We start from the raw sequence: 15,502 nt of genomic DNA on the forward strand, positions 1-15,502 counted from the left end.
TAGCGTGTCCAAGCCCTTAACAATCTTATGTTTCAATGAGATATCCTCTCATCCTTCTAAACTCCAGAGTGTATAAGCCCAGCTGCTCCATTCTTTCCGCATATGGCAGTCCCGCCATCCTGGGAATTAACCTTGTCAACCTACGCTGCACTTCCTCAATAGCAAGAATGTCCTTCCTCAAATTAGGAATTTAATTTAATTTAACTTGTTCCTCCCCAGGCACTTTCCCCTGAAACCGTAGGAGATGCAACACCTGTCCCTTTATCTCCCCCCTCGACTCAGTCCAAGGACCCTGACCGTCTTTTCAGGTGAGGCAGAGGTTCACTTACACCTCCACCAACCTCATCAACAGTATCCGCTGCTCCAGGTGTGGACTCCTGTAGATCGGCGAGACCAAGAGCAGGCTCGCCGATCATTCTGTTGAACAACTCCGCTCAGTCCGCCTGAACCTATCTGAGCTCCCGATTGCTGGACATTGACCTTTCTGTCCTGGGCCTCCTCCACTGTCAGAGTGAAGCCCGGTGGAAATTGGAGGAACATCACCTTATATTTTGCTTGGGCAGCTTGCACCCCAGCAGTATGAGCATTGACTTCTCTAACTTCAAGTAACCCTTGGTTTGCATCTCCCTCCATTCCCTCTCCCTTCCCAGTTCCCTGACCAGTCTTACTGTCTCTGAGTAAGTTTTATCTGCTTGCTTTGTTGTTAGATTCTCCCAGCTAACAATGATCTACTCTACATTTTTCTTGATCACCATTACCTTTGTCCTGTTTTCACACCTTCAAACTTCCTTATCTATAGGGGAGTTGCACGTAAGGTCACCGGGTGATAGGGCTTGACGCACGGTGCTGCACAATCCGTAAAAACTGCCAAAATGGTGAATGTTTGCGCTGTAAAAAATTGTGGAAGTTGGGGTAAGCGCGAGAGACATGTACCCATCTTCAGAATTCCAAAAGTGAAGTGAAATGAAGGTAAAGAGAAGTGAGAGCTGAAGGGACAACAACAGCTAAAGTGCTTGGCGAACATTGGCCGTGCAGATATCGAAATTGAAAATATTGGGAATTATCGCGTTTGTTCACTGCATTTCTCATAGTAAGGCATTATTTGTGTTTTTTCTTGATTCCTTTGGTGTCTTAAAAAGTCTCAGAAGTGATAAATCTGGCTGTATAATTTTTAAAACGCCCGTGGTTCTGATGTGGGTTTTTACATGCAAAAAGAAAACGCTTCTGACGCTAAATTTATCATTAAAAAAATCTCCAGACTTACGAGTGGTGTGTGCAAAATTGGAAAAGTAAGTCTTCTATCATTGTGCTATTGAGATGTATATTTTGGCAAATAATGACAGCTGACAGCTTAAACACCCACTCGCTTTCAATAGGATATTGTCAATTTGCTGAGGTTGATTATGTCCAATTAACAGCTAACATGCCATTCCTTGGCTTGCATCTGAGTAAAATGTAATTCAAAACCCATGTATGGTCTGCGATTTTTTTTAACGGTAAATTTTGCTTCACAGGCATTTTCTTTTTGTGTGAAAAAACCACTTGAGAACAATGGGCGATTTCAAAATTCTACAGCCAGATTTATCACTTCTGAAACTTTTTAGATGCCAAAGGAATCAAGAAATAACACAAATAATGCCTTACTGTTGATGAAATGCAGTGAGCAAACGGCCAATGTTCGCCAATCACTTTGGCTGTTGTTGTCCCTTCAGCTCCCGCTTCTACCTACCGTCATTTCTCCTCACTTTTGGAATTCTGAAGTAGGATAAATGTCTCTCACGCTTATCCCGATTTCCATAATTATTTACAGCGCAAAAATTGACAATTTCGGCAGGTTTTAACGAGCCCGCATTGCTGGAAACAATGCGTCTGTTTTGAGTCTGAAGAAGGGTTTCGGCCTGAAACGTTGCCTATTTTCTTCGCTCCATTGATGCTGCTGCACCCGCTGAGTTTCTCCAGCAATTTTGTGTACCTTCGCCGGAAACAATGGTCAGTGCCTACCTGCAGCTCATCGCATGTACTCCAGTTGGCGTAGCGTAGCAACAGTACCGGTCACGGGTCGTGACCCAACTGCCGTGCAACCTCCCTATTGTCAGTCTGAAGAAGGGTTTCGGCCTGAAACGTTGCCTATTTTCTTCGCTCCATAGATGCTGCTGCACCCGCTGAGTTTCTCCAGCATTTTTGTCTACCTTCGATTTTCCAGCATCTGCAGTTCCCTTATACACACACACACACCTTGTTTTTTCTCGTTTATTATATTGTTTACAGTGAACTATGCTTAAATAGTCCGTTCTGCTGCATCGCCCTGACTGCAGATGGTTTGACTGCCCCGAACGTGGGAGAATAAAGAAGTTTGGACTTTATTGCCTTCCATCACAGTGAGGAATGTGGGGAATCCGCTGTGATGGATGTTTATGTTAACTTTTATGTAGTTGTGTGTCTTAAATTGTTGCTTTAAACAAAAAAAAAATGGTAATTCGAGTTCCACTGTACCTGAATTGGCACATGTGACAATAAACTGACCATTGGACCCCATGAAGTGTGAGTTTTATTGTTCTAGCTGGGAAATGACAATGAAACACTCTTGAGGCCATTTGGCCCATCACAGCCAAGGTGACCAGGGACCCGCGCATGCGCAGACGGGCGCGTTGTCAGCGCCATTGTTGTCGCTGAGACGCGCGTGCGGGGCAAGGGGGCGGGGCAAGGGGGGCGGGGCGGGCGCTGGAGGTTTTGGCGGGAAGTCGGAGCGCGCGCGCGCGCGGGTCGGACATGGTGAGGACGGGCGGGGAGGGAGAGGGCGGGCCGAACGGCCGCTGGGAGGGCCCGGCCCGCACAACCAACTCAACTCCCCCCCCCTCACATCTCCCTCACACCCCCCCCTCAACCCTCACACCTCCCCTCAACCCTCACACCCCCCAACCCTCACATCTCCCTCACAACCCCCTCCCCCTCAACCCTCACCCCCCCCTCAACCCAACCCCCCCCCCTCACATCTCAACCCTCACAACCCCCTCAACCCTCACCCCCCTCACCTCCCCCCTCACCACCCTCACACCCCCTCACCCCAATCAACCCTCACACCCCCCCCCTCCCCAACTCTCAACCCCCCCTCAACCCTCACCCCCCCTCAACCCTCACACCCCCCCCTCAACCCTCACACCCCACCCCTCAACCCTCACAACCCCCCCTCAACTCTCACACCCCCCCCCCCCCTCAACCCTCACACCCCCCCAACCCTCAACCCTCACAACCCCCCCTCAACCCTCAACCCCCTCAACCCCCCCCCCCTCACCCTCACCCCCTCAACCCCTCACCCCCCCCTCAACCCTCACACCCCCCCCCAACCCTCACCCCCCCCCTCAAACCCCTCACCCCCCCCCCCCCCAACCCCTCACACCCCCCTCCCCCTCAACCCTCACACCCCCCCTCACCCCCCCCCTCACACCCCCCCCCTCAAACCCTCACACCCCCCCCTCAACCCCACACACCCCCCCCTCAACCCTCACACCCCCCCCCCTCAAACCTCACACCCCCCCCCCCCAACTCCCCCCCCTCACCCCACACACCCCCCCTCAACCCTCACACCCCCCCCCTCAACCCTCACACCCCCCCCCTCAACCCCTCACACACCCCCCCCTCAACCCCCCCCCCCCTCAACCCTCACACACCCCCCCTCACCCCCCCCCCCTCAACCTCACACCCACCCCCCTCCCCAACTCTCCCCCCCTCAACCCCACCCCCCCCCCCTCAACCCTCAAACCCCCCCTCACCTCACACCCCCCCCCCAACTCTCCCCCCTCAACCCTCACACCCCCCCCTCAACCCTCACACCCCCCCCCCAACCCTCAACCCTCACACCCCCCCCTCAACCCTCACACCCCCTCCCCCTCAACCCTCAACACCCCCCCCTCAACCCTCACACCCCCCCCCTCAACCCTCACACCCCCCCCCTCAACCCTCACACCCCCCCCCCCCTCACCTCACCCCCCCCTCCCCAACTCCCCCCTCAAACCCTCACACCCCCCCTCCCCAACTCTCCCCCCCAACCCTCACAACCCCCCCTCAACCCTCACCCCCCCCCCCCAACTCTCCCCCCCCTCAACCCTCACCCCCCCCCCTCACAACCCCCTCCCCTTCACAACCTCTTGCTCTCATAACTCACCCCCCTCACATATTTCACATCCCCCTCACAAACGTCCTCCTCACCACCTCCCCCTCACCCCCGCCTCCCCCCCCCCCTCACAACCCCCTCTCCCCTCACATCTCCCCCCTCACAACGCCCTCCCCCCCTCAACAACGCCCTCTCCCTCACAACCAAAGATCTATAATCTTTGCTCACAACCGCCTCCCCAACTCCCCCCCTCCCCAACTCCCCCCTCAATCCCCCCTCCCCCTCCCTCCCCCCCCCCTCATAACTCCCCTCACCCCTCCCTCCCTCCCCTTCACAACACCTTGCTCATAACTCACAAACCTCCTCCCCACCCCCTCACAACCTCCTGCTTACAACTCCCCCTCACAACACCAACCCTGACCCCCTGCCCACCCCCTCCCATTCACAACCCACTTTGAGTAGAGGAGTAAAGAAGTCCTTCTGCAGTTGTACAGGGCCCTAGTGAGACCACACCTGGAGTATTGTGTACAGTTTTGGTAACCTAATTTGGGGAAGGACATTCTTGCTATTGAGGCAGTGCAGCGTAGGTTCGCCAGGTTAATCCCCAGGATGGCGGGACTGTCATATGAGGGAAGATTGGAAAGACTGGGCTGGTCTTCACTGGAATTTAGAAGGATGAGACGGGATCTTATAGAAACATATAAAATTATAAAAGGACTGGACAAGCTAGATGCAGGAAACATTTTCCCAATGTTGGGGGGGGGTCCAGAATATTGGAGCAGAAAACACAATCAGCTGGAGGAACTCAGCAAGGGATGGACTAAGGTGCTTCTTCTTATCGAGTCCACACACAAGATTAGAAGTTGTTCAGCCAGAGAATCTGCATACAATGGTGTCTGTCTTGTGGCTTCTTGTGCGTGGTGGTGGAAAGATTGGTGGAAACAGGGCCGCGACGTGAAAGCTCTTTCCTTGACCCCGACTAAGATGCTGTCTGTATTCCTCCGGAGGCTTGTTTTCCTCCCCAGCATCTTGTGCGCTCTTGTGTCTCCACTACCTCGCCCTAACTCTAATGCTTCGTAATAACTTTGAACTTATCGGTTCACAGCATGAGTGTATCTCCATCCATATTGGCCAGGCTGGTGTCCAGATTGGAAACGCTTGCTGGGAGCTCTACTGTTTAGAACATGGTATCCAACCTAATGGATTCATGCCCAGGGATTGGACGTATGGAGCTGCAGATAATTCCTACAACGCGTTCTTTACCGAGACAGGAGGTGGAAAGCTGGTCCCTAGAGCTCTTTTCATTGATTTAGAACCTACTGTGATTGGTAAGTCAAACTTAATCTGGCTCTACATCATGTTTTAATTTCATCTTTGTATTATTTTAGAACCTAAATGATGAAAGGAATTTTGAATATCGCGAACACTGCTTGTAAGGAGCTGGGATCGGAGGATACCCTTTATCCTTAGCCTTTTCCTGTTTAGTTTCTTTTAGAGATACAGCGTGGAAACAGGCCCTTCGGCCCACCAAGTCCACACTGACCTGTACACTTGGTCTATGTTATCCCAGTTTCGCATCCTACGCACTGGGGACAATTTATATTTATTCCAAACCAACTAACCTACTAACCCGCACGTCTTTGGGATGTGGGAGGAAACCGGAGTACCCGAAGAAAACCCACGCAGTCATAGGGAGAACTTACAAACTCCGTAAAGACCGTACCGGAGGTCATGATTGAGCCCAGGTCTCTGGCGCTGTGAGGCAGCAGCCCCACCTGCGACATTGTAATGAAATGTTCAGAATGTTTAGGGGGCTCCATAGAATAGGTGCAAAACACAAAATGCTGCAGGAACTCAGAAAATGGGCAGATGATGTTTCAGGTCGGGTCCCTTCGGGAGCTGACATCTCCCCGATGCAGGAGCAGATCGCCTCGACGTGGAGGGCCCGAAATGCAGCCGGCTACGGGAGTCGAGATCGTGCCGTCAACGGGGGCTCGAGGCCCACGACCGAGGAAGAACTAAGGAAAGGGACGAACTTTATTTGGCCTTCTATCACAGTGAGGAATGTGTAGGAGTCACTGTGGTGGATGTTCATGTTAAAATGTGTTTTTGAGTGATCTGTTGCTTTTAATTGTATGACTGACCTGGCCAATGAAATTCCTCGAATGTTGCCAAACATACTTGGCGAATAAAGTGAGATTCTGATTCTGATTCTTCAGACTGGAAACGTCCTCTGTCCATTCCCTCCACAGATGTTGCCTGGCCCACTGAGTTCCTCCAGCACTTTGTGTTTTTCTCAAAATTCCAGCATCTACATTTCTTTTGTGGCTGAATAGAATAAGGGGCAGCATAGACTGCAGGTGCTGGAATCTGGAGCAAGAAACAAACTGCTGGAGGAACAGAGAAGGTCAGGTAGCATCTGTGCAGGGAAATGGACAGATTACATTTTTGGATGAGATAGACACAAGGTGCTTAGTGGGTCAGGCAGCATCTCTGGAGGAAAGGGACGGGTGACGTTTTGGGTCAGGATCTTATTGAAACATAATAATAATAATAATAATAATAATAATATCTTTTATTGTCATTGCACATAAGTGCAACGAGATTTGGTATGCAGCTTCCATCCGATGTCATAACTTAAATAACTAATACAATTTAGATTTAGATACCCCAAGAACATGGTTTGTAAAAAGAACATTAAAATAGTAAAACAGTCAAAACAGTTCAAACAGACTAAAGTGCAGATGTGTCTGTGCGACGTGACCATCCGAGGGAGACAGTCCATGGGGGTGGGGGGCACTCAGCAGGGCCGGTTCAGGGCAGCTATAGCTCTGGGAATGAAGCTGTTCCTGAGTCTGGAGGTGCGGGCGTAGAAGGCCTTGTAACGTCTGCCGGAGGGAAGTAGTTTGAACAGTCTATTACAAGGGTGTGAGGAGTCTTTTTGGATGCTGACGGCCTTCCTGAGGCACCGTGTGTGGTAGATGCCCTCCAAGGCTGGTAGCCGTGTCCCAATAATCTTCTGCGCTCTGTGGACGACGCGCTGAAGAGCTCTCCTCTCCGCCTCCGTGCAGCTGAGATACCACACAGAGATGCCATACGTTAGTATGCTCTCTGTCGTGCAGCGGTAGAAGGTTGTCAGCAGCTGTTGGGGCAGACCAGTCTTTTTTAATGTTCTCAGGAAGAACAGTCGTTGCTGTGCCTTCCTGACCAGCGCAGCGGTGTTGGTGGATCATGTGAGGTCTTCTGAGATGTGAGTGCCCAGAAACTTAAAGCTGGACACTCTCTCCACACTGTTCCCGTAGATGGAGATTGGGCCGTATTCTCCATTATGGGACCTCCTGAAGTCGATGATCAGCTCCTTGGTCTTGGAGGTGTTTAATGGCAAGTTGTTACCTGAGCACCAGTCTGCCAGGTTCTGCACCTACGCTCTGTATTTTGTTTCATCACCGTTGGTGATCATCCCAATCACCGTTGTGTCGTCTGCAAACTTGACGATGGTGTTGGTGTCGAATGCAGGAACACAGTCATGAGTGAAGAAGGAGTAGAGGTTTGGACACGCTAGAGGCAGGAAACATGTTCCCGATGTTGGGGGAGTCCAGAACCAGGGGCCACAGTTTAAGAATAAGGGGTAAGCCATTTAGAACGGGAATGAGGAAACACTTTTTCACACACAGAGTTGTGAGTCTGTGGAATTCTCTGCCTCAGAGGGCGGTGGAGGCCAGTTCTCTGGATACTTTCAAGAGAGCTAGATCGGGCTCTTAAAGATAGCGGAGTCCAGGGATATGGGGAGAAGGCAGGAACGGGGTACTGATTGGGGATGATCAGCCAAGATCACATTGAATCTGGGTATAACCGTGCATAGTTCCTTGAAGGTGGAATCTCATATAGATAGGGTGGTAAAGAAAGCTTTTGGTATGCTAGCCTTTATAAATCAGAGCATTGAGTATAGAAGCTGGGATGTAATGTTAAAATTGTACAAGGCATTGGTGAGACCAAATCTGGAGTATGGTGTACAATTTTGGTCGCCCAATTATAGGAAGGATGTCAACAAAATAGAGAGAGTACAGAGGAGATTTACTAGAATGTTGCCTGGGTTTCAGCAACTAAGTTACAGAGATAGGTTGAATAAGTTAGGTCTTTATTCTCTGGAGCGCAGAAGGTTAAGGGGGGACCTGATAGAGGTCTTTAAAATGATGAGAGGGATAGACAGAGTTGATGTGGACAACCTTTTCCCTTTGAGAATAGGGAAGATTCAAACAAGAGGACATGACTTCAGAATTAAGGGACAGAAGTTTAGGGGTAATATGAGGGGGAACTTCTTTACTCAGAGAGTGGTAGCGGTGTGGAATGAGCTTCCAGTGGAAGTGGTGGAGGCAGGTTCATTGGTATCATTTAAAAATAAATTGGATAGGCATATGGATGAGAAGGGAATGGAGGGTTATGGTATGAGTGCAGGCAGGTGGGACTAAGGGGAATTTTTTTTTTTGTTCGGCACGGACTTGTAGGGCCGAGATAGCCTGTTTCCGTGCTGTAATTGTTATATGGTTATATGAATGGTGGTGCTGGTTCGAAGGGCCGAATGGCCTACCCTTGCACCTATTGTCTCTTTTTTAAGACAAGTAGAATATGTGTGGGAAGGGCATATCCCTTGGCTGAAGAGAATAGAACTAAGGGTCACCGTTTCAAATATAAGTGGTGGCCATTTGGCTCCGAAATAACAGGAGACGTCAACACTCCAGAGGTGGGGAATATTTGGAAATTCTGACCATAGATTGAGGTATTTCAGTCTTGGGTTGAAATGAAAACTGGGATTGGTGGATATTCGGGGAATGAAGGGTTGAAGGGGAATAGACAGGACATTTGTGCTTCCAGTACATTATTTTATGAGCAAAATAGAAAGTGCTGAAGGAACTCAGCCGGTCAGGCAGCATCAGCGGAGGGAATGAACAGATGAAACATAATCCTGTTCCTATTTCATAATCCGTTAAAGTAATAACAAATTCATCTGAGTGTGGAAGATTGACGGGGAATTTACTTGGAGAGTTTAAGCTGTTAAGAGTTAATAGGTTGTATAGATGGAAACTAGTTTTTCTGGTGGGAGAGGTGTTTTACTGTGTGACACAAAACAAATATTATTCCGAGTCACAAGCTGCTGAATGTGACATCTTTCTGAGAATCAACATCATCTTCCCAGCACTGCCCTCAGCATTCAGTACTCATTCAGTGGCCGATTAGGAAAAGGGGAGATGCAACGAGACCTGGGTGTCATGGTACACCAGTCATTAAAAGTAGGCATGCAGGTGCAGCAGGCAGTGAAGAAAGTAAATGGTATGTTAGCATTCATAGTAAAAGAATTTGAGTATAGGAGCAGGGAGGTTCTACTGCAGTTGTACACGGTCTTGGTGAGACCACACCTGGAGTATTGCGTACAGTTTTGGTCTCCTAATCTGAGGAAAGACATTCTTGCCATAGAGGGAATATAGAGAAGGTTCACCAGACTGATTCCTGGGAGGTCAGGACTTTCATATGAAGAAAGACTGGATAGACTCGGCTTGTACTCGCTAGAATTTAGAAGATTGAGCGGGGATCTTATAGAAACTTACAAAATTCTCAAGGGGTTGGACAGGCTAGATGCAGGAAGATTATTCCCAATGTTGGGGAAGTCCAGAACAAGGGGTCACAGTTTAAGGATAAGGGGGAAATCTTTTAGGACCGAGATGAGGAAAACAATTTTCACACAGAGGTGAATCTCTGGAATTCTCTGCCACAGAAGGTAGTTGAGGCCAGTTCATTGGCTATATTTAAGAGGGAGTTAGATGTGGCCCTTGTGGCTAGAGGGATCAGGGGGTATGGAGAGAAGGCAGGTACAGGATACTGAGTTGGATGATCCGCCATGATCATATTGAATGGCGGTGCAGGCGCGAAGGGCCAAATGGCCTACTCCTGCACCTATTTTCTATGTTTCTATGCATGCAGACCAACGTGCTATTTAATATCATATATTACAATGCAGAAACTAAAATAAATAGGATGATGCCCATAGGTTTGTTAATGTACTTTCACAATGCCTTTTATCTGAAAATATGCATTCCAGTCAGTAATGTTTACAGCCATGAAACATTTGCATATTTGATTTTCAGTTTCAGTATTTAATGAGCACTTGCACAGAAAAATAGAATAAAGATTAACTGGTCCATTGTGTCTTGAATGGCCTTGAATTATATGAGCAGAATAGAAAGTGCTGGAGTAACTCAACCGGTCAGGCAGCATCTGCAAAGGGAATGGACAGATGACGTTTCCCGAATCGTCGTCTACCATCTTTCCATAGATGTCGCCTGACTTACTGAGTTCCTCTGGCACTTTTTGCTGGAGATTCCAGCATCTGCAGTTTCTTGTGTCGCCAGAAAACACTCTCTGACTATGGTTGATTCTTTCTCCCTAACACGGCCCCTGACAAGCTGTTGTTCCTCATTCCAGATGAGATCCGCACTGGTACCTATCGGCAGCTGTTCCACCCCGAGCAGCTCATCACCGGCAAGGAAGATGCTGCCAACAACTATGCCCGTGGGCACTACACCATTGGCAGAGAGATAGTCGATCTAGCTCTGGATAGAATACGCAAACTGGTGAGAGTCTTTTTCTATGGAATGTAGAAGCACAAATTTTTGCCTAACCCTCAGCAAATTAAATGCAGTAAAACTTTGGTACTGTCAGAGCAGCAGATTTTCCAGACCATTAGTTGTTATTCATATGAACTTTCAAGATGAACTTCCTTCCCAAAATGAGCAATATATTGTGTTTGGGTCTAAGTTATATACTTGTTCTGGAGCTCTGTACCTAAGTGGAAGACTCTCCCTCTCTCCTGATCTACTATCTATCTCATTGGTGACCCTCAAACTATCACTGATCGGACTTTAATGGCTTTTCCTTGCAGTAAACTTTATTCCCTTATCATATATCTGTACACTGTAAATGGCTCGATGGTAATCATGTATTGTCTTTCTGCTGACTGGATAGCACGCAACAAAGGCTTTTCACTGTACCTCAATACACGTGACAATAAACTAAACTGAACTGAAGAGCACTGTGGGAGTATCTTCACTTCCACTGCCACACTTCAAGGTGATGGCTCACTAACAACATTAATAATAATAAATGAGTCAATAGACAATAGGTGCAGGAGTAGGCCATTCGCACTACTCGACAATGTACCTCGGTGACTGCCAATCACCCCTCCCCGGCACTCCTCCCACAGGAAAAACACTATGCATTCATGTAAATAGATTTATTTATTGAAATCATTTTCTATGTCGCTCTTCCAGGGAGATGCTAACTGCATTTCGTTGTCTCTGTACTGTACACTGACAATGACAATTAAAGTTGAATCTGAATCTGAGAGTCTGAATCTTCGGCCCTTCGAGCCAGCACCGGCATTCAATGTGATCATGGCTGATCATTGAATCAAAAGTCAAGAGTCTATAATTGTCATATGTATCAACAATATTCTTATTTACTACAGCATAACGGGCCTGTAAACACAATACACGTAGATAATATGTATACAAAGGTCAATAAATTAATACCACCAATACTTGAAGACAACAAATATGACCTGGACATTTTGACATTTACTGTTAAGCTGTAAGCTGGTGCAGCGGTAGAGTTGCTGCTTTACAGCGCCAGACATCCGGGTTGAATCCGGAATACGTGTGCTGTCTGTACGGAGTTTGTACGTTCTCCCCATGACCGCGTGGGTTTTCTCCAGATGCTCCAGTTTCTTCCATCACTCCAAAGACGTACAGGTTTGTAGGTTAATTTGGCTTTTGTAAAAATTATAAATTGTCCCTAGTGTGTAGGAGAGTGCTAGTGTACGGGGTAATTGCTGGTCAGCGCGGACTCGATGGGCCGAAGGGCCTGTTTCTGCACTGTATCTCTAAAAACTGAAACCAAAACTAAAGAATGTTTGAAGAATTTAAACCAAATAGTTTTGGTTACAACAGAAGTGTATGATTACAGAAAATAAATCCAGACCATGTCATATTTTCTCTAGGCTGACGAATGCACAGGACTCCAGGGTTTCCTTGTGTTCCACAGCTTTGGTGGAGGGACTGGCTCTGGGTTCACTTCCCTGCTGATGCAGTGCCTTTCTGTTGACTACGGAAAGAAGACAAAGTTTGAATTCACCATCTACCCAGCTCCCCAGATCTCGACAGCAGTGGTGGAGCCCTACAACGCAATCCTCACCACCCACACCACCCTGGAGCATTCCGATTGTTGCTTCATAGCAGACAACGAAGCCTTGTACGATATCTGCCGCAGGAACTTGGACGTTGAGCGCCCAACTTACACCAACTTGAACCGGCTGCTTGCTCAGGTTGTCTCCTGTATTACCTGCTCCCTTCGGTTTGAAGGAGCTCTGAATGTCGATCTCATCGAATTCCAGACTAACCTGGTCCCATACCCACGCATCCATTTCCCATTAGTTGCTTACGCCCCGGTCATCTCGGCCGAGAAGGCTTACCACGAGCAATTGTCCGTGGCACAACTCACCAATGCTTGCTTTGAGCCGGCCAACCAGATGGTCAAGTGTGACCCTCGCCATGGCAAGTACATGGCTTGTTGTCTGCTTTACCGGGGCGACGTGGTGCCGAAAGATGTCAATGCATCGATTGCTAACATCAAGACCAAACGCAGCATTAGGTTCGTTGACTGGTGCCCGACTGGGTTCAAGGTTGGCATCAACTACCAGCCTCCCACCGTGGTGCCCGGTGGGGACCTGGCCAAGGTGCTCCGTGCCGTGTGTATGCTGAGCAATAGTACAGCCATCGCTGAGGCTTGGGCACGGCTTAACCACAAGTTTGACCTGATGTACGCCAAGCGCGCCTTCGTGCACTGGTACGTGGGGGAGGGGATGGAGGAGGGAGAGTTCTCCGAAGCCCGAGATGACTTGGCAGCCTTGGAGAAGGATTATGAGGAGGTTGGCAAGGACACTTCTGAACTTGATCGTGAAGAATATTAGAAGTGCGAACTCCTTCTCCCAAAGATTAAGTAAACATGCGTTAATAAAATGATTAGGTTTACTTGTTTGTTTGACGTACCATCATGGCTTGTAACTACCCCAGAAATTATTGCTTTGATACTATTTAAAATGATGCTGGATAAACAATCTAATACTGTAACATAGTTGGTTTAAATATAGTCATGCAACATGGAAACGAGCTCTTCAGCCCATCTCGTCCATGTCACCCTAACCTAAGATGCATCTAAGCTAGGTCTATTTGCTCACGTTTGGCCCAACCCCCTCGCAACCTTTTCTATCCATGCACTATCCATTCTTTTCTATCCATGAAAGGATCGACTGGTCCTATATACACTGGAATTTAGAAGGACGGGATCTTATAGAAACCTATAACATTCTTGAGAGATTGGACAGGCTAGATGCAAGAAAAAAAAATTCCCGATGTTGGGGGAATGCAGAACCAGAGGTCACTGATTAAGAATAAGGGGTAGGACATTTTGGACTGAAATGAGGAAATGTTTTTACACCTGGAGAGTTGTGAATCTTTGGTATTCTCAGACACAGAAGGCAGTGGAGGCCAATTCACTAGATGTTTTCAAGAGAGAGTTAGATTTAGCTCTTAGGGCTAACGGAATCAAGTGATGTGGGGAGAAGGCAGGAACAGGGCACTGATTTTGGATGATCAGCCATGATCATATTGAATGGCGGTGCTGGCTCGAAGGGCCGAATGGCCTCCTCCTGGAACCATTTCTATGTTTCTACTTGTTCAGCTTTTTAATATTGATTTCTGTAATTTCAAGTAACCCTTGCATTCTCTCTCTCTCCACCACTCCCCCACCCTAATCATTCTGCTAGTTTCACTGTTCATATCCCTTCAGAATCACCTCCCCCACAGCCAACAATGGCTCCACTTCTCCTTGGTCATCGGTGCCGGCTCTGATTTATTCTGTTCCTTTTCATACCTCTAGTTTCCCTCTCCCCTGACTCAGTCTGAAGAAAAGTCTTGACCCGAAATGTCACCTATTCCATTTCTCCAGAAATGCTGCCTGACCCGCTGAGTTACTCCAGCATTTTGTGTTTATCTTCAAGCACTTTTAAATCCTGTTATAGATCTGCATATTAAATCTTTCCCCTCTCACCTTAAACCTATGCCTTCTGCTTCTTGTTTCCCCCTCCTCTGGGGAAATGTTTTTTTTTGCATTCAACCTATCTACGGCCCTGGACGCAAAATGCTGGAGTAACTCAGTGGGTGAGGCAGCATCTCTGGGGAGAAGGAATGTGTGACGTTTCGGGTCGAGACCTTTCTTCAGACTATCTATGGCCCTCATGGGTTTAGATATCTGTGTATGAGCTTAGGTGTAAACTCGAGCAATAAAACGGATTGGATATAAATATACAGAACCCGGTTCAATTTACTGTTGCAGGCAGTTAGCTTTGTGACTAACAAGCACAGTTTTGTGAACACAGATTGGCAGAGTTGACGGGTTGCCTGTTTATGAGTAGGAAGGAACTGCGGATGCTGCAGAATTAGGCCAATCTGTCTATCTATCTCTATACTTACATAACTCTGATCTTGGATTTGTGTGTATTTGTATGATGTTCGTGTGCATTTCACATCTCCTCGAAAACAACACGCTAATGGTGAAATTTTTACAAATTCCGATAGAGATTTACGCCATGGTCAAAAATCGCCTTATCTGAAAATGTCATGTATTATTTCTCGAGTTATTTATGAAAATGTTCAAAAATCTCTAAAATCTTGGAAAAATACAACTTCCTTTCGCTTATTCCCTGTGCTTAGCCCTGCTCGCAACATTATTGCTTTCCAAGTACACCGAGTCCTGCTAGCTAGCAAGTGCAAATGCATTTTTTTTTTAAAGTCACAGTACACTGAGTTCTGTTGGCTAGCAAGTGCAAATGCATTTTTTTTAAGTTTAATAATGGAGGCTGAATAAGTCGAAATGAGCGGCCCCTGCTCAGTTGTCGGCTATGGGTGAGTGCTGGAATATTGCGTTGGGAGAATGGGCTGTGTTGGAGAAAGGGGAATGGGTTGCGTTGGGGGACCAGGCCTTCCGTGTGACAGGGACCCAATAGCTCCCAATAGCTCCCACTTGGTCTAGTCTCTCCTTTAAAATATCCATTCACTTGTCCTCCACAGCCTTTGTGGCAATGAATTCCACAGATTCACCACCCTCTGACTAATGAAATGTATCCTCATTTCGTTTCTAAAATAATGTCCTTTTATTCTGAGACGATGGTCTCTGGTCCTAGACTCTCCCCCTAGTAGAAACATCCTCTCCGAGTCCACTCTTTCCAGGTCTTTCACTGTTTGGTAAGTAAGGGTTTATGCTGAAGATGGACACAAAATGCTG

The 15,502-nt window shown here is 47.8% G+C and overlaps 1 protein-coding gene across 1 annotated transcript; it reads left to right on the forward strand.

Moving 5' to 3' along the window:
- The first annotated feature begins 2,741 nt into the window (after positions 1-2,741).
- Positions 2,742-13,944, forward strand: LOC129715826 (tubulin alpha-1C chain-like). The gene is made up of 4 exons (XM_055665694.1): positions 2,742-2,772; positions 5,217-5,439; positions 10,589-10,737; positions 12,162-13,944. Exons 1-4 carry the CDS (start codon positions 2,770-2,772, stop codon positions 13,128-13,130), a joined length of 1,344 nt encoding a protein of 447 aa, XP_055521669.1. The 5' UTR covers positions 2,742-2,769; the 3' UTR covers positions 13,131-13,944.
- The last annotated feature ends 1,558 nt before the right edge of the window (positions 13,945-15,502 follow it).

Source organism: Leucoraja erinacea, unplaced genomic scaffold, assembly GCF_028641065.1.
Source record: "Leucoraja erinacea ecotype New England unplaced genomic scaffold, Leri_hhj_1 Leri_143S, whole genome shotgun sequence".
Taxonomy (NCBI): Eukaryota; Metazoa; Chordata; class Chondrichthyes; order Rajiformes; family Rajidae; genus Leucoraja; species Leucoraja erinaceus.